We start from the raw sequence: 18,976 nt of genomic DNA on the forward strand, positions 1-18,976 counted from the left end.
CTGCAGAGTGGCCCAGGCAGGGCTGCCCCCCACTGGCTCCCCCCACTGGCTTTGGGGTGAGCACAAGCCCAGGATGGGGTGAAATCATGCAAGGCTGAACTCTCAAAGCACAAGGAATGCACCCCCGTCCCCACTGAGTGAGTCTCTGAGGGGCCAGCCTGCCTCAGGCTGGTTTTGGATAGCAAAGAAAGAGACAGACAGAATCCTGACAGTAACTGCATTTTCTACTGAAAAGGTGCCTGGCTGGTGAAATGTCAAAAGCTCTTCAAAAGCATTTTGAACAGATTTCCCCCCGAGACTTGGCATAAGCAAGGAAAACCTCAGAAGCGGTTGAAACCTGAAATAGCAGTGTTAAACAACAGTGAAAATCCCCACTCCCTGTGCCATCGCTGAGAAACAGCAAATGCTTTCATAGACACACACCCCCTCCCACTCCCCCTGCGATGCCTGCTTTCTTCCTGGCAGTCTCAGCTTCAGGTGTCCCTCATTCCTCCGAATTCGCAGCCTGCTGACCTGCACATTGTGGCTGGGACCTTCTAGCCAGGGAACCAGGAGGCTGAGGTGACCCCCGATGGCCTGCAGGGGCCGGGTCGCCTCCAGAGCTCTTGGGGACTGAAGTACAGAGGAGACCACGGGGCAGCTCTCATCCTCTTTCCTGGGGCTGGAGCTGTTCCCTGTGGGTAAATTTGCATCACCCACTGCAAAAGCTGCAGCAAGACAGCTGCCCCAGGCCATGCTGCCACCACGTGTGGGTACTCAACCACAGCACGCACCATTTATGGGGCCTGAACCACACTCGATGGATGGTTCTTCGAATACATAAACATTTTACAGGCCCATATAAGAAATGAGATTCTGATGAGAGACGAGGCTGATGACTGCCCCAGATGGTGATTGTGAAAATGATGATGATCAAAAGCCCCTACTGGGCATTTCCCCTGTGCCAGCACTGGGGTGAATGCTATGCTTGGATGCCATTCACTCCTCAATCAGCCGTATGAGGGCTACCCCCAGACTCAGCTGATGGCGGATGATGCCCACACAAGGTGAGACGGGGACAGCAGCGGGGCTGGGTTGTGAACCTGTGTTGTCTTAACCACCTGCCCTGCTCTGAGGTCAATGACAAAAAAGCACTACTTAGGGATGATGGCTTCTGACTTACTAGCCACATGCAGGCAGTGATTAGAATCTAGACTGTGGTGGAGACGGGGCGTGGGATGACCAGGCTCCCCCACTCTCTGATCTCTCACTCCCTGCAAAGGCGGCTGCTTTGACAAGGGACACTGAGCAAATGGAGGGACGGCGCGGGGCCCAGGAGATGGAGGCACTGGCCTTTGGACCATTCAGCATGGCCCTGTGGCCCACCTCACTTCCCTGCAGCCACCCCTCCTGGCAATTTCCTGGGACCTCACTGCTCTTCAGCAAGCTCACTGCTCTCATCTGAGCATGGCCTGGGTCTCGAACTTCTCTCTGTAAAGCACGGATGGCTCAATGGCGGGCTCTGTGGACTCACACACAGTGTTCCACACTAAGGAAGTATCTGTCCCCACTCCTTTTTGCCCCTGCCCAGAAAAGCACTGAGTTTTGGTCACTGCCTTTCACTGGCTGCTCACATTCCTAGGAGTGATGGCAAATAGAGGATCTACCTCTCTTGATCTGGATCCAGAGTGCTGGCTGCCACCATGGCACAGTTTCACACGTCCCAGAAAAGGGTCCCAGGGTCCCCAGTGCCTTGTGCACTTGAGTTTTGATGCTCACATATTCTTCAATAAGGACTCAACTTTTAATTTCACAATTAAGGGGAGGCTAAACATGCAGGATCTCCTAGAGGGATAACAGATTTACATTAAAGTATAAATGATTGACTCAAAGCTTTTGGGGGAGCAGATTGTGATGGGCGTGGAGGGCTGAGAGCAGATACTTGATTTAATAACGAGCACATGAGCATCTTAGACTCAGCTCCTTCTGGTTTCAAATTCGGAATCTAAGCCTCCGACATGATCTTGCACTTTAAGCCAAGGTGGATTACCAGCCCTGCCATTTTCTAGTTGTGTGACTTTGTGAAGAAAGCCATATCACCACTCTGAGCCTCAGCTTGCTCATCTGTAAAACGCGGACTGATGGGTGAGGGTCCAATGACATACCCTGAGTGAAGGTGCTTTGTAAATTCTAAAGCAACAGCAGATGTCACGGGCCAATGTCACTGATCTCAATAAAAGTAGTCTTACCCTCTACCTGCACCCACCCCCAGTTGTGGCTCCCCAGGCAGGGGCTGTCTAGATCCCACAGTGCTGACTTCATACCTGCTCAGTGGGACTTAGCATGGGCCACTATAGCCAGCTCCTTGTCTGTCTCCCTTTAGGCAAGAGTCATTGTCCACTCTTGTACCACCAGCACAGGGTCTGGCACAGAATAGCAACTCCAGAAATGCCGGCTGAACTGAAGTGACTTGGCCACATGCCCACAGCAAGTGGGGGCCACAGCTGGGCAGGCAGGCCTTGCGGGCTGGGGTGGGGTGGGTGGGTCAGGCCACACCAAACAAGTGCGGGCCTCAGAGATGGTGTGTCCACATTGAAAACTGTCTGTAACTACCCTCTTGCGTGATACAAGGTTCGTTCATTACTAAGGTCATGGAACTCGAGCCTGTATCTCCTTGCCTAGAACATAGAAAGGTATCTAACAGCTGGGTTTCTGGGGAACACAACGACACAGCAAAATATACATGAACTTGACCTCAGACTGGTTCTCCCTGACTTCCTCCTAGGGTTCAGAGCACACAGATCCTTGAACATGTACTGCATCATTTGATTCGAAAGGCCTCTGAGAGGCACCGTTATCTCCACATTACAGACAGAAAGAAGGCTGGTTTAGACTGTGAGGGTGCTCAGAGGCCTTGCAAGTCAGATCAGTCCCCTCCACTGCACCAGGGGGTCAACAACCACTTTCTTCTTTTCAGTATAAGGGACCACCGTTCTCTTCCCTAGGTCTATTAAGTCACAGTTTTCTTTAAAAACATCATCCATTATAATCCCTCCAGAATGTGTTTTTCATTGGAAACATCCCATCATTGCAGTGGTGATTAATGCTCAGAAGTCATGCTATCTAGAAAGAAATGAGATTTCCCCCTCCCGCATTTTAAGGGCCCGCCACCCCCAGAGTGGAACACACAGACCCGGCATTCAGTGGGTGAAAACAATGATCGGCATTGTTTTCTGGAAAGAGCTACTATCCCGGGGGGGAAGGCAGCTGCAGGTCATTTTTCAAACAGACCAGAGCGATAGGAGTGCTCTAGGCAGGGATGGGAACATGACTTGTGTCCCTCACACATGACCCTGGTTAGGGTTTTGCTGCTGGCCGAGGTCAGGATGAGGGGCAGGGGCAGGAAGAGAGGGGCCCCATCTTCCCTAGGGGCCTGCCTGCCTCCCCAAGGCTCTGAGTGGCAGGAGTGCTCAGCCATGCCTGGGCGCCCTCTCCCAGCTAGCACCTGCAGCATGCTCTTGGACTGGCCCACTCCTCACCTCCCTGGAAACAGTCTCATCTTTTGCAACTGCACCTTGGGGTGAAGTGAGAGGAGACTGCTTGGATGGCAATATCAAAGCTTCCATCTGCTGAAAGATTCACCTTTTGAGCTCCCTCTATTGTGACATAGTGAGGGGAACACCTGCTTAGCCCAGCACACTGCTGCTGCTGCTGCAGTTTGCCTCCCAAGAGCTAGAACTGGACAAGAAATAGTAACTGGAACAACTGGTTACATTAACAACCTTCCACAGATACAGTGATACATGGAGAGTGTTCAGCCTTCTCTCTGCTTTCCTTTTGGGCAATTTGCCTACTGCCTTCAAATGCCAGCACATGACGAGGTTTGGTGGCTCGTTACAGGAAGGAAGCCCTGGGTGACTGGTTTAAAAATGCAGTGGAACCCATGGGTGCAACCATGGCGCCATCTGCAAGCTGGACAGCAAAGATGACACATGAACCATACGGCAAACCCAAACAGTTCAAATCAGACAAAAACGCTGGGGAAGCCTCATCCCATGGAATCTAATTAGAAAGTTCTGGTCTCCAGGGACTGAGGACATGGACTCCCCACCACCACCCTGGGGAAATGTATTCTTCCCACTTCTCCAGAGAAGGCAGAGAGGGAAAAATGGGCAAGTTTCTCTACCTGGGGGGAGGGTACTGAGGGGCAGGTAGTGTGGGGGGTGCCCAGCCCCCAACTCTCCCAGGTGATGGCAGCAGGAGGGAGGGTGGTGAGGTCGACAGTTGGGGTTGGGGTCTCTTGGTTCATGTCTATGCAGCCCCCACCAGCATGCTCCTGGTACACCACACACACACACACACACGGTGCCAACTCCAGTTTAATGTCCCTGCGGGCCCTCTCTGCTTGCTAAAACCAACCTTCCCCCAGCTCAGCCTCAGGTTCAGGCTCTGGCTCTGGCTGGGGACCCTTGCTAAGCCCTCTTCATTAACAGCTTGGTGCACACAATCAGATGCCATCTGATGCCAGCTCCAGACAGTGGCTGATACAGTTTTGGTGTCTGTCCCCTCCAAATCTCATGCTGAAATGTGTCCCCCAGTGTTGGGGTGGGGCCTGGTGGGAGGTGTTCGGGTCACAGGCATGGGTCCCTCAGGAATGGCTTGATGTCCTTCCCATGGTCATAAGCGAGTTCTCGCTCTGTTAGTTCACCAAGAGCTGGTTGTTAAAAAAAAGTCTGGGGCCTCCACCCTCTCTCTCTCTTGCTCCCTCTTTCACCATGTGACATGCTAGTTCCACCTTCTGCTGCAAGTAAAAGCCTTCTGAGGCCTCCCCAGAAGCAGATGCCAGCACTGTGCTTCCTATATAGTCTGCGGAACCATAAGTCAAATAAAGCTCTTTATCAATGATCTAGTCTTAGGCATTCCTTTACTGCAATGCAAAGTAGATTAATACAGCAACCAAGATGTCACTGAGGCCCTCACATCCCACAAATCCCTCTTGTTCTTACTGCAGTGACAACTTGTCAAATGGGCTATGGCAAAAGTGGGCACAGTGACTCCAACCCCTCACTCTTCTGAAAGCCTGGAAGTGTTATTTACAGCATGGCTGGTGAAGAGAGGATGGCCAGGCAAAAGGCTCCATCTTACCTGACAGGCATTCCCGGAAGGCTGAAGGTCCTGTCTGGGGAAACTTGCAGTGTCCTTGGCCAGGGAAGGACCCCAAACAGCAGATGAGGGAAGGTGCATGGGCCGAGTGAGCCACGCGATGCACGAGCACCACGTCCCGGGCAGGACTGCTGAGTGTTATTCCTATCCATCCTTTGGTTGTTTTGTGGCTCCTCGTACTAGGAAGGTCAAGGTACTTAAGAAAGCAAAAGTGTCCAGCTAGTCCTCAGAACCAGAATGGTCATGCTGAGGACAGCCAAGCCCTGCAGCCTAAGAACCATCTACAGGATGCCCCTCAGCTTAAAGGCACCATCATGGTACCTACCCAATCCCTTCTTGCTTGGTTTCCACCAAACAGCCTGAACACTGAACTGGGTCCAGGAGCTTGGACTCTGCCAGGGTGTGGGCAAGGCAGGTAACTGCTCTGAGCCTCCATTCCCTCTTCTGTGCAGCAGGGGTGACAACCTTGGCTAGAGGGGACCAGTGACATGAGGCACAGGGGTACCCCACAAAAAGGAAAGTAGTGCTAGGTGCCCCAACCCCAGATGGGCAGGTGTGGCCCAGGTCTAGAACTGACCACTTCTTGCCTCCGCTCCTGCCCCGGACCCCTGTGGGCACAGGCGCCAACAATAGTACAGGCTGCATTTAGGGCGTGGTTGCTAGGACCCTTCCAATTCCCTGATGACAATGACAGGTTTATTCCAGTTCACATCTGAACACTTAGTATCCAATGTTATTCTGCCTGTTACTGTGTTAGGCAGGTCTGCTTCTACATCTTCTGGACTCTCTGTAACCATGTAGGCATAAGGTAATCAATTCTTTAGATGATCCTGCACATTTGCCAATGTGCTACTTATGGATCAGAACCTAGTCTTTTGATAGCTCACCTATATGTCTCTGGGCTAGAATCAGTGACCTTTTCAAGCTAGGTCTGGATGTGCTTGGATAGAGAATTTCTCAGTGTTGTCTATAAAAGGCTGGAAGCCCTACTGATGAGACAAGGTTAAGTCAGATCGGAATGGGTTATAACCCTGGGGATTGTGCCCCAAAACCATGTGACCTTTGGGTGGTGGATTTTGGGCAATGAAATGAAATGGGTTTAGTTGTCAAAGTGCTTAGACACATATAGTAACATTCTGAAACCTCTAAGCATCTCTGAGAAACAGGCAGGGCCAGTGTTTATGATTCCCATTTCAGAGATGAAGAGACCAAGGGATCAGAGAGGTTAAGGCATGTAAGTGGAGAGTCAGAGCTGTCATTCAGTCCCTTAATGTCTCTATTGCATGAGTTCAAGTCCTCATGGCTCGAAGGCCTGCCTCCCTCCCTCCCTCCCCTCCCTCCCTTCCTTCCTTCCCTCTCTCTTTCTTTCTTGATGGGGTTTCACTCTCTTGACTGAGCTGGAGTGCAGTGGTGCAATAATGGCTCACTGTAGCCTTGACTTCCCTGGCTCAAGTGATCCTCCTGCCTCAGCCTCCTAAGTAGCTAAGACTACGGACATGTGCCACCAAGCCTGGCTATTTTTTTTTATTTTGTTTATTTGTTTGTTTGTTTATTTTGTAGAGACACAGTCTCCCTATGTTGCCCAGGCTGATCTTGAACTTCTGGGTTCAAGGAATCCTCCTGCCTTGGCCTCCCGAAGTGCTGGGACTACAGGTGTGAGCCACGATGCCCAGCCAAAGCACATGTATCTTTTGTGAGAGCTTTGAAGTTAAGTTTCTCTGCCAGCATAAGATGCATCCTGGCAGCTCCATATTAAGCTTTATTAACATCCAAGTAACTGTGTGGCATCCCTGTTTGGTTTTGGGGAAACTGGACTGACGGCCTCAGTTCTGTTGCCTTGGTCAGATGTTTTGATCAGGGAGTAAATAGGAAGGAGGTGTTTTAGGTCCTTCTCAAATTCACTGTTATCCAGAATAACAGTGCACCTTAGCAGTACCAGGCAAACAGGGAATTGGGAAATTTGGTTTTTTTTTTTTTTTTTACTCAAAAGGTTTGGAGAAATTTGTGTTCTGACTTGGGCTGATGGGAAGGTGGTAGCATTTCTGCAGGGATCAGATTCTGATAAGTTTTGCCTTCCAATGGAAAACCATTTTCCTTTCGTAAAGCAGAGGCTGAAGCAAAATTACCTGCCTAAGCCATGTTGCCACATTTTCATAGCAAAGCCAAAACCTAAATGTTCAGGTGAAATTTCAGAAATAACACCACACATCTACAACCATCTGATCTTTGGTAAACCTGACAAAAACAAGCAATGGGGAAAGAATTCCCTATTTAATAAATGGTGTTGGGAAAACTGGCTAGCCATATGCAGAAAACTGAAACTGGACCTCTTCCTTACATCTTATACAAAAAATAACTCAAGATGGATTAAAGATTTAAACCTAAGACCTAAAATCATAAAAACCCTGGAAGAAAACTTAGGCAATACCACTCAGGACATAGGCATGGGCAAAGACTTCATGATTAAAACACCAAAAGCAATGACAACAGAAACCAAAATTGACAAATGGGATCTAATTAAACTAAAGAGCTTCTGCACAGCAAAACAAAACTAGCATCAGAGTGAACAGGTAACCTACAGAATGGGAAAAAAATGTGCAATCTATCCATATGACAAAGGGCTAATATCCAGAATCTACAAAGAACCTTAAACAAATTTACAAGAAAAAAACAAACAACCCCATCAAAAAGTAGGCAAAGGATATGAACAGACACTTCTCAAAAGAAGACATTTATGCAGCCAGTAAACATGAAAAAAAAGCTCATCATCACTGGTCATTAGAGAAATGCAAATCAAAACCACAAGGAGATACCATCTCATACCAGTTAGAAAGGTGATCATTATAAAATCAGAAAACAACATGCTGGAGAGGATGTGGAGAAACAGGAATGCTTTTACACTGTTGGTGGGAGTGTAAATTAGTTCAACCATTGTGGAAGACAGTGTGGTGATTCCTCAAGGATCTAGAACCAGAAATACCATTTGACCCAGCAATCCCTTTACTGGGTATATACCCAAAGGATTATAAATCATTCTACTATAAAGACACAAGCACATGTATGTTTACTGTGGGACTGTTCACAATAGCAAAGACCTTGGAACCAACCCAAATGCCCATCAATGATAGACTGGGTAAAGAAAATGTGGCTGGCACACATGTACCATGGAATACTATGTAGCCACAAAAAAGAATTAGTTCATGTCCTTTGCAGGGACATGGATGAAGCTGGAAACCATCATCCTCAGCAAGCTAACACAGGAACAGAAAATCAAACACTGCATGTTCTCACTCATAAGTGGGAGTTGAACAATGGGAAAACATGGACACAGGGAGGGGAACATCACACACCAGGGCCTGTTAGGGGGTGGGGGACTAGGGAAAGGAGAACATTAGGACAAATAACTAAGGTATGCGGGACTTAAAACCTACATGTATGTTTACTGTGGGACTGTTCACAATAGCAAAGACCTTGGAACCAACCCAAATGCCCATCAATGATAGACTGGGTAAAGAAAATGTGGCTGGCACACATGTACCATGGAATACTATGTAGCCACAAAAAAGAATTAGTTCATGTCCTTTGCAGGGACATGGATGAAGCTGGAAACCATCATCCTCAGCAAGCTAACACAGGAACAGAAAATCAAACACTGCATGTTCTCACTCATAAGTGGGAGTTGAACAATGGGAAAACATGGACACAGGGAGGGGAACATCACACACCAGGGCCTGTTAGGGGGTGGGGGACTAGGGAAAGGAGAACATTAGGACAAATAACTAAGGTATGCGGGACTTAAAACCTACATGATGGGTTGATGGGTGCAGCAAACCACCATGACACATGTATACTTATGTAACAAACCTGCACATTCTGCTATGTACCTCAGAACTTGAAGTATAATAAAAAAAAAACTGTCTAAAGTGAAGATAATGAACATTCAGCTCAAGTAAACATTTTTTTCACACAAGGAACATATTGGCAGTCAATCATGTGATTAGAATATGCATTAAAATGTTGGGAAAAAAATGCTAGCCACTAATTCTAACATGTTTAAGATACTGTGTAGATTGAACAAAACCAATGGCTCTAGGTCAGCAGTTTGCAATCTTTGAGTGAAGAGATATCAGGAGAAGCAAGCAGGAGTTTTTCAGTTGCTAAGACCATACAGAAAGACAAACACAGTCTATGCTTACAGGAGGCGTGGTACAGATTTTGTGAAAAGACTCTCTAGAAAACCCACTAGAAGGTTCTTACAGGTGGCAGTGGTGCTCACCTTGATCCCCAGAAAACAGGAATCATTCAAATGTATCAGATGAATGAAAAAAGAGGGGTTAAACAACAAATCATTTTTTTACTTGGAGAAACATTCAATGGCCCTTTATTCACCCTTGGTCTTGAGAGTGCTGACCCTGCAGCTCTGTGATACCTCAAGTGATATCCCTGCTCCCACCTCAAGGCCCCCCGCCCTGTCTGTCCCTGCATCTCCAGGCCCTTGCCCAGGGGTCCTGGGAGTGAATGGAAGTGATGTTTGCCCCCAGTGTCCCCATGGCAGGAGGCTGGGGCCTGCCAGCCCACTGCACAGCAATGGCAAGCCTGGAATCCAGGGCACGGGCGCTCTGCCTTGGGGTGCGTTTGGGTTCCTTCTGCATGCATGTGAAGCAGTGGGGTTCTGCCAGTGAGCCCCAAGGGGCAGTGCTGGTGCGGCCTGTGGGAGAAGCAGGGGAGGAAGCACATGGGGTCTTGGGTAGTGGCAGTGGGTGGAAGGAAAGTGAATGTGCCTAGTTATACTGGGACTGCGTGTGGAACTGGAACCCATCACAAGAGCTGAGCTCCCGACCCTCAAGGCCCCGCACTGCGGCACAGAGAGAAATGCCAGCAGGCTGCTCTTACCGTAGACCAGTCCCCAGTTTTCCACTCATAGCAGCCTGAGTAGTCCTCGCAGGCCTCCTCGGCTCTCGGCCTGGTGGATGCATCACATTTCCCTTGTGAGTTGGTGCACGCCACAGTCCGTTTCCGCACTCCTTTTCCACAGTTGGCAGAACACTGCAAGACACCATTCGAATATTTAATCCAGTTCCAATTTGATTCAAGTCCATCAGCAGCTATTACCTCCGTCCGAGGTGCCAGGTGTGGGATGATGCAAAGATGAAAACCCACACTTCTGTCCTCAAAAAGCTCATGGTCTACAGGGTCCTATGCACATGGTCCCAGCTGGGGCCCCAGCCAAGTGGCCAGTGTTGGGAAAGGGACCCAGGAATCAGGAGTGGGAAGAACCTGGGGTACTCGTGAGGTCACATGAGGGGAGTGGAATTCAGTGGCCACTTGTCAGGTCCAAAGGCTTAAGGCAATACATGAGCTCAAAGGGCAGGTATGTGATGGAGCCATGAGTGCTGCAGGGAACAGGGGCCAGCTGGAGCAAGGTGAGGCCCTGAAGCTGAGTCCCAGGCCACAGATCTTCCCAGATGGCCTCCAGGTGCACGTGCTTTGCTTGGGCCAGTCTGGGACAAAGACCTCGATCCAGCCAGGAGGAGGAGGAGGCAGAAAGAAGGAAAAGCCATAGGTGACTTTCTCGTGAGGCAGGTGGAAAGCCTTCGCAGAGAGCTCCAGTGAATGTTTTAACGCAGACACCAAGAATGGTGACAGAGGCATGTCCCCTGTGGTAGTTTACCTACTTGCGGGAGACCTGGCATAGGGCAGTGGGGAGGGGACCTAGGCAGGGCCTGTGGGTGATGAATGATGTGCACCCCCTCCAGAGTTCAGGATTCCCAGCAGCAAGAAGGTATGAAGAGACAGAGGGCATGACAGGGTATCAGCACAGCAGATGGGTGCTCTGGGGTGCATCTGGAGCCTGTTCCTGACACGCCTACCACAGATACTGGGGAGGGACGGTGCCTGGGCTGGCAAGAGCACTTACTATCTCCAAAAGCAAAGCAGAAGGAAGCCCAGGCAGAGCTGACCCATAGCCTTGGGAGGACAAAACTCATAAACAAGTTGGCCCTGGGAGCCCTGTCCCTGACACAGGCGTAAACACATAACTTGGAAAGATGGTGTGCAGAAGGCTGGATTCTGCTAAGGTGGTTTCATACTTGCTCACTTTACCAAAAATATGGCAGGCTACAGCAGTGACTTTCTTGAGTTATAGCAAACTCAACTTTAAAAAGTTCTAGGCCAAATGCAGTAGTTCACACTCATAATCCCAGCACTTTGGGAGGCTGAGGTGGGAGGATCACTTGAGGCCAGGAGTTCAAGACCAGCCTGGGCAACACAGAGACCCCAACTCTAAAGAAAAAAAAAAAATCCCACTGTGTCCACTGGAAAAAAGATACATAAAGGACAAATGTTATTCCTGATATTTGTTATTAACATTTATCTCTAAATATGATCTAGCTTTCTCTTTTTTTTTTTTTTAAGACGGAGTCTCGCTCTGTTGCCCAAGCTGGAGTGCAGTGGTGCAATCTTGGCTCACTGCAAGCTCTGCCTCCTGGGTTCAAGCAATTCTCCTGCCTCAGCCTCCTGAGTAGCTGGGACTACAGGTGCCTGCCACCACGCCTGGCTAATTTTTGTATTTGTAGTAGAGATGGGATTTCACCATGTTGGCCAGGATGCTCTCGATCTCCTGACCTCATGATCCACCCGCCTTGGCCTCCCAAAGTGCTGGGATTACAGGTGTGAGCCACCGCGCCCAGCCTCTCTTTCTTATGAATTCAATTCAGCTCTTTGTCTGAAGATCCTATGAGGTTTTCTTTCAAGGCTAATTTAGGCTGGTTTGAAATACACATGCTTCAGAACTGGCTGCAATGTCCCCTTCAGGGAGTGGAGAGAGTAGCTGTGTGTGGAGTGTGGAGCTGGTTTAAAGGGTCCTCGGATGCCAGGGGTCAGTCCACGGTGGGCTTTGCATGCAGGAGCAGGGGCAGGAGCCCCGGGGCACTGCACTGGAGGGCTACACCTTGCTTCTCTGCGTGGCAAGGTTTCCTGACCATTTCAGCAACTCTGTCCTCACTGTCTGACTTGTGGGCTACCCCTGGCACCAGCACCCACACCCACACAACTTGCTCCTCTGCAACCAGGAGCCCATGCACCATTTCTGTCTAAGTTCACTGTTGCCTGCTCTTTACTTTGCATTCCTTGCCTCTTCCCCTTGAATTTCAAGCTCTGAACGTCCAGCCTATTTCTTAATCAAATCCTGACCCTTAACCAAACTCTGACCAGCAACCTATTCTCTTTCTGAAGCCTTTGTCTGAGCAGTGCTGCAGGCTGCTGAGGTCAGCTCCAGCTCCAAAGGGGCCTAGGAGGGTGCCCTTCAGTCTCTCTCTTTGCTTTCGATCACGGGCGGGGCCTGTAAGCTGAGGACAGGAGAAACTCACTACCTTTTCCTTCCCTCTGGATATTTGATCCTTCTTCTAATAAAGTCAGGAAGAAGCTGGGGAGTAGGTAGTGAGAGCAATCAACACAGCTGGTTGGATAAAACTGACCATGTCGATAAAAACTCTCCCTCAAGGAACTGAAACCCATTTGCTTCCAGGGGAAGACAGACTCACTTTGGGACTTCAGTACTTGGGAAGCGGCAGAAGTACCAGCTTCGCGAGCTTCCCGAGGGGAATGATTTGATTCCAAGTTAAATGTTCAGAAGAAAGCGTTTTGCTCAAGCCTGGGCTAAGCCAGAGTTAGGCTGACTGGTGTGGTGCTCGTTCGGGATTAGGATTAGGTGTGCACCTAGATACAGACACAGAGAAATGTATTTAAATCTTGCTTCTACTGTCTCACATTTTCCAAATGCGGAGATCTTCAGTGCTGTAGTGATAATTGATGATGTCAGGCTTGGTGGGGAGGCATTTTTTTCCCCCTCCATAAAAAGAGTCTGAGTGGAATTTTTTTTTTTTTTTTTGAGACAGAGTTTCGTTCTTGTTGCCCAGGCTGGAGTGCAATGGTGCAATCTTGGCTCACTGCAACCTCTGCCTCCCGGGTTCAAGTGATTCTCCTGCCTCAACCTCCCAAGTAGGTGGGATTACAGGAGTGTGCCACCATGCTTAATTTTTTGTATTTAGTAGAGACAGGGTTTCACCACTGAGTGGAAAATTTATAGTTTTGATCTGATCAAAGCACAAATCTTACTTGGATCAAGAGCTAGGCAATTAAAACCCAAAGGCTTACCTAGGGTACTGGAAAGGGGAGGGGGCTGAATACCTGCCTCAACCCTGCTAGCAAGGGGCCAAAAAAAAAGTCCCTCTAATGTTAAACTGACAAATGTCAGCATATATAAAGAAAAAAAATCAAACAACAAAATCTCAAACTCTCTTCTTTTCCTAAAATATCATAAAATGTAGGATAAAGATTCTGATCTATAAACAAATACATGCCACGAACTGTTTGAAAATTAATCTTTGTTTTAGAGCAGCCAATGGCAGACTTTCCCTTCATTAAAAATGGGCTGAATACTTTTTTATTCAAAATAATTCCAACTGTTTGGCAATAGAGGGAACTTCAAAAATATTTTCCACACTAAAGAGTGTCTTGGATGAGCCTCTCTGAGTTTCCTAGACTACTCTGGTGGAAGACCTGAGGGAAGCCTGCCCTTTATTCAGCTATTTTTTTTTTTTTTGTAGTTTTATAGCCAAACAGTCAAAATCATTAATGCAAAGTCAATGCAAAGCCCTGAAGGATGACATCACCAAAGATAAAATCGTACTCCCAGGACCAACCTTCAAAGTTAAGACTTAAGGCTTAATCCACTTCTTTCCAAAACATTTTATGGCATGAGATTTGTAACTCCAACTTGCACACTAAAAGCTGTCCCTCCTGGCATCTGACTCTTGTAATCTACAAAGACTGTTGGGGGATTAAAGGAAAACCTTTGAAACCACCTTCCCAGCCTGAGCACACCACAGTTAAATACACCCAAAGGAGAATTAAAAAGTCGGTCAGTATCTGTCTGTCCTATCTTGATGTGGGAATTTTCATAGGAAATGGGATCAAATAGTCCTTCACTGTGGTGTCAACATGTACATCATGAGAGACATGGTATCTATGTTTTTGTAGCCATGCTGTTATCTGAGATGGAAATTAAGAACACATGAGCTATAACACAACTTCGAGCTGACCTGGGGGCGAGCGAGGGCTGGGAGGCACCAGAATGTCACCAATACCGTGGCACCGTGTTGGAGTCCCTGTGGTTGAGTCCTGGCAGCAAGCCCAGGCACCCACCTGTGACCACTCAGATGCCTCCCAGATGGACAGGCAGTCCTGGCCTTCACAGCTCTGCACTGCCGCTGGCCGGGGACCCGGGCAGTAGAGGGGCCGCGTAGCGACGTGTGTGCCGTTCTGCAGCTGGTACACGCAGGTCACCTCCCGGTGCTGGAAGCCTTTCTCACAGGTCGCCGAGCAGGGGCTCCACGGACCTGCTACCCACCTGCCAGACAGGAGGAAAGAGAGCGAGAATGACTCCGGTGAGAGGCCAGCCTCTCCGGAAGGCCTTCCAGCCGGATCCTGGAATTGTTGCCCTGTGGTGGGAGAGAGGGAGGCAGACTCAGGAAGCTTTTCAGTCAACCTTGGACATAATTCAGAGTATCGGCACAGAGGGAGTTATGTGAGTGGTCCTCTGGTTGGATGGTCTCCTCAGCACAGACATCTTTCTGCAATCAACACCCCTACGGCAGACGGAATTATCTGGTCATGGCCTCCCTGTAGGGAATTACATATCTGCCTGTTGTCATAGGACCTGCTTCTTTTGACAGGGTGTGAGTGAACAGGATGCTGGCCACGTCCCGGCAGAAGCTGTGAACGTGGTTATGCGGTTTGGCTCTGATTCTCTTTGCTTCTTACCCTCTGCTGGGAGAACAGTCCCAGTACAGGGAATGCCCCTACAGACAGCCTGCACCACTACCACCTGCACTTCTGTCAGTGACCGAGATGTTGGAGCTGTTTGTCACTGCGGCAATAGGGGATTGATACAGCCATTGACAAAGAACCCCCGACCCCACACCAGTCCCAGCTTGATTAACCAGAACTAGGCCCTCCCTGCTTTCCAGAGCCTCCACAGATGGCTGTGATGCTTGAGAGTGGCAAGTTGTGGGCTGTGGGAAGACAGAGGCTGTTGAGTTTGGCATCTGAAAGTGTTCTTCTAAAACTTCGGCTCAGGCCGGGCAGTAGCTCATGCCTGTAATCCAAACATTTTGGGAGGTTGAGGCAGGTGGATCACTTGAGGTCAGGAGTTCGAGACCAGCCTGGCCAACATGGTGAAAACCCATCTCTACTAAAAATACAAAAAATTATCCAGGTGTGGTGCGCATGCCTGTAATCCCAGCTACTCAGGAGGCTGAGGCAGGAGAATCGCTTGAACCCAGCGGGTGGAGGCCGCAGTGAGCCGAGATCGTGCCGCTGCACTCCAGCCTGGCTGACAGAGCAAGACTCTGTCCCCCCAAAAAATAAAAACAAAAAATAAAACATGAAACTTCAGTTCCCTGCGCGACAGCCTGATGATCCGATGCAGCAGGCGTCTGTTGGCTGCAGGTCGCTGGACAGCAGCTGAGCAGCTTGTGAATCATGCTTCCTCAGGACACACACAGGCTTTCCAGTGCCCTCTGGGGAACACTGAGGGATCGCCCCTGCTTGGTTTCTGGATGAGCCAACTGGCTTTGCCCTTTCTTGTCCTGCCTCATAAACTCCTCACTCCCAAGAGTTCACCACCTGACAAAGCAGCTTGACCTGTGTACCGCCAGGTCTCACAGCCACTCAGTTCCTCCTCATTAGTCAAAAACAGTCCTAAATCCCGCCCCAAACCAAGTCTGATCATGCCATGCCAGGCCATCTCACTGCTGAGCAATGTCTACAGCTTTTGCCCACTGGGAGGATCCTTTGAATGGGTACTGGATGGTGCCAGCTGTCTCTCACTTTCCAGTCCCAGCTGAGTGGCTCATTTGACCATCCAGGCGCTGCAGATTTACTGAGGGCCTCCCACGTGCCAGGCACCTTCTAGGTTCTGATGAGGAGGCAGTGAGTGAAACAAAGTCCCTGCCCTCTGAAGCTTACATTCTCAGGGGGGCAGACCATATATGTCCAGTGAACCACATATATCACCATAGCATATATAACAAATGTACTCAATGAGATTAGAGACCGTAACACACAGTCACAAGTGCTTTAGAGACAAGTCAAGCAGTGTGAGCAGAACGGGGAGTAGGTGGGGGTGACTGTTATCTTACAGCAGGATGCAGGGAAGGCCTCATTGGGAAGTGGACATTTGAGCAGAGCCTGGGAGGAAGTAAGCCCTGTGGCTACACGGGTAAAGGCTTCCAAGGCAGAGGTCACAGGGGTGCAAAGGCCGTGGTGGAGGGGCATGCTGGTGGGGTGGAGGCGGAGTGAGGTAGGGGAGAGTGAGGGGAAAGGATGGGATTTGGGAGGCAGAAGGGTGAGATTCCTAGGGCCTGGCTGGCCCAGGTAGCTGTTGTTCAAATAAGATGGAGTCCTGCAGGGTTTTGAGAGAGGAGTGACATGTTCCTTTTGGCTCTGAGAGGGCCACCGGCTCGGTATGGATACCAGTTTATAGTGGGCAGAAGCAGCGGCAGGGAGACCAGAGGAGGCTCCTGCAGCAGTCCCGGTGAGGACGGTGCTGGTTTGAACCAACTGGGGTGGCGCTGGCTTCTCTGGTGCTGAGAAGACAGAGCTACCTGGGCTCCTCCCCTCCATCCCAAACTGTCCCTCCTTGTTCCAGGGCACCTCCTCTGGAGCTCAGTCCTAATCCCCTTGGCAGACTCATGACTCTGTCCTCAGGCTTCCGGGGCCTAACTCCAGTGAAGCCCTTCTTGGATCCATGGCTTGCATGGCAGGGATGGGAGCCACAGTGACTCCTTTGGGGTGCAGTTGTGAGGACAAGTGGCACATTGTCCATAAACTGCTTACAACAGTGTCTGGCACATGGAAGCCATGTAAATGTAACTCTTAGCTATCATTGCTGTCACTGTCTCCTCGGTAAGAGATGGAGAACTCCTGCAGGGTGGCCATGAGTCTCATCTCAGCACCCAGACACTACTCAACACGAAGAGAACTGAGCTAAATTCTGCACATTTCTCCTAGTTCATTTCTCCTAGTTCTGGTCTTTGGAGTAACCCAGAGACCTTCTTAAATATGTGAAGACAGCTCTTTTGTTCCCCTTTAAGTTTTCTCTTCTTTTGGCCAAACGAGTTTGTGTGGCAGATGTTCAATCCCTCCCATTCATTTTCTACTCAGTCACTACTTTTCTTACAGTGGACAACACGGCCCAGATGTGGCCTGGAAGTAGCCAGAATCAATGTGATGAATAGGGACAATAAGCACACACACACTAAAAAACTAGCCACTATCTCCTTCTTCTTCTTCTTCTTTTTTTTTTTTTTTGAGGTGGAGTTTTGCTCTTGTCACCCAGCACCCAGGCTGGAGCACAATGGCATGGTCTCGGCTCACTGCAACCTCCACTTCCCAGGTTCAAGCGATTCTCCTGCCTTAGCCTCCTGAGTAGTCGGGCTTACAGGCATGTGCCACCACGCCCGGCTAATTTTTGTATTTTTAGTAGAGACGGGTTTCACTATGTTGGTCAGACTGGTCTCAAACTCCTGACCTCAGATGATCCACCTGCCTCGGCCTCCCAAAGTGCTGGGATTACAGGCATGAGCCACTGTGCCTGGCCCCAACCATATAGCTCCCCCAGAATACATCTTAACACTAAAAATATAGAAGAGACATAGTCTCAAATAAAGGAGACATCTTTAAAATGAATAAAAACCTATGTTTTTTTCTCTCATTACTCCTGAGAAATGGTGAAAGCTTTCAGAACAGACTGGTTTCTAGAGTCATCACTGTAGAAATATTGACCCCAGGACACAGATCTTATGCCTGCTGGGGGCTATGGTCAAGAAAATAGAAGAACACCAGAAGGTGCTCTTGGAAGGAGATACGGAAAATATTCAGTGGGGCAGACATTTACTGAGCGTAAACCAGGTTCACTAGACTTCTGGGCCTTCATAGGACCCAAAGCTCTCCCCAAGATGAGAATGACGATGGCCATGATCCAGGCATGACCATTACCCCTGAATCTAGAATAAGCCACATCTCTCCCGAAGGAAAAACGTGTCTGTACCTGGGAAGAAGAGGCACAGAATAGGAGATTGATAGCTGCAATTCTTTGCTCACAATCACAGAATAAATTGGTCCCTTTCCTTTTTTTTTTTTTAAAAAGGAAACTGGTTGTAGCACAGAGAATTTTTAGGGTAGCAAAACTGCTTTGTATGATGTTATAATGGTGAAAACATGTCATAAATTTGTCCAAACCCACAAAATACACAACACTGAGAATGAAGCCTAAGATGAACCATAGACGTGGGTGATAATGATGTAGTGATGTGTCAGGGTAGGTCCATCAGCTGTAACGAATGTAGCACTCTGGCCGGGCAGATCATGCGTGCCTGCAGCAGGTAGTATATGAGAAATCCCTCTGTACCTTCCTCTCAATTTTGATGTGAACCTAAAAGTACTCTATAGAATCAAGTCTAGGCCGGGCGCAGTGACTCACACCTGTAATCCCAGCACTTTGGGAGGCCAAGGTGGGTGGATCACCTGAGGTCAGGAGTTCAAGATCAGCCTGGCCAGTACGGTAAAACCTCATCTCTACTAAAATACAAAAGTAGCCCAGCGTGGTGGTGTGCACCTGTGGTCCCAGATACTTGGGAGGCTGAGGCGAGAGAATTGTTTGAACCGGGGAGGCAGAGGTTGCAATGAGCCGAGATCGCACTACTGCACTCCAGCCTGCCAGCCTGGGGAACAGAGCGAGACTCAGTACCCCCAGCTCCCTCCTCACCAAAAG

The 18,976-nt window shown here is 49.2% G+C and overlaps 1 protein-coding gene across 1 annotated transcript in view; it reads right to left on the reverse strand.

The window, feature by feature from the left end:
- ADAMTS17 (ADAM metallopeptidase with thrombospondin type 1 motif 17) overlaps positions 1-18,976 on the reverse strand; it is a 371,310-nt gene that overhangs the window by 12,406 nt on the left and 339,928 nt on the right. Inside the window, 2 exon segments of the mRNA XM_017847918.1 lie at positions 10,036-10,188; positions 14,347-14,551. Coding sequence (XP_017703407.1) covers positions 10,036-10,188; positions 14,347-14,551 — 358 coding nt within the window.

This window comes from Rhinopithecus bieti, unplaced genomic scaffold (genome assembly GCF_001698545.2).
Source record: "Rhinopithecus bieti isolate Rb0 unplaced genomic scaffold, ASM169854v2 scaffold_30906, whole genome shotgun sequence".
Taxonomy (NCBI): Eukaryota; Metazoa; Chordata; class Mammalia; order Primates; family Cercopithecidae; genus Rhinopithecus; species Rhinopithecus bieti.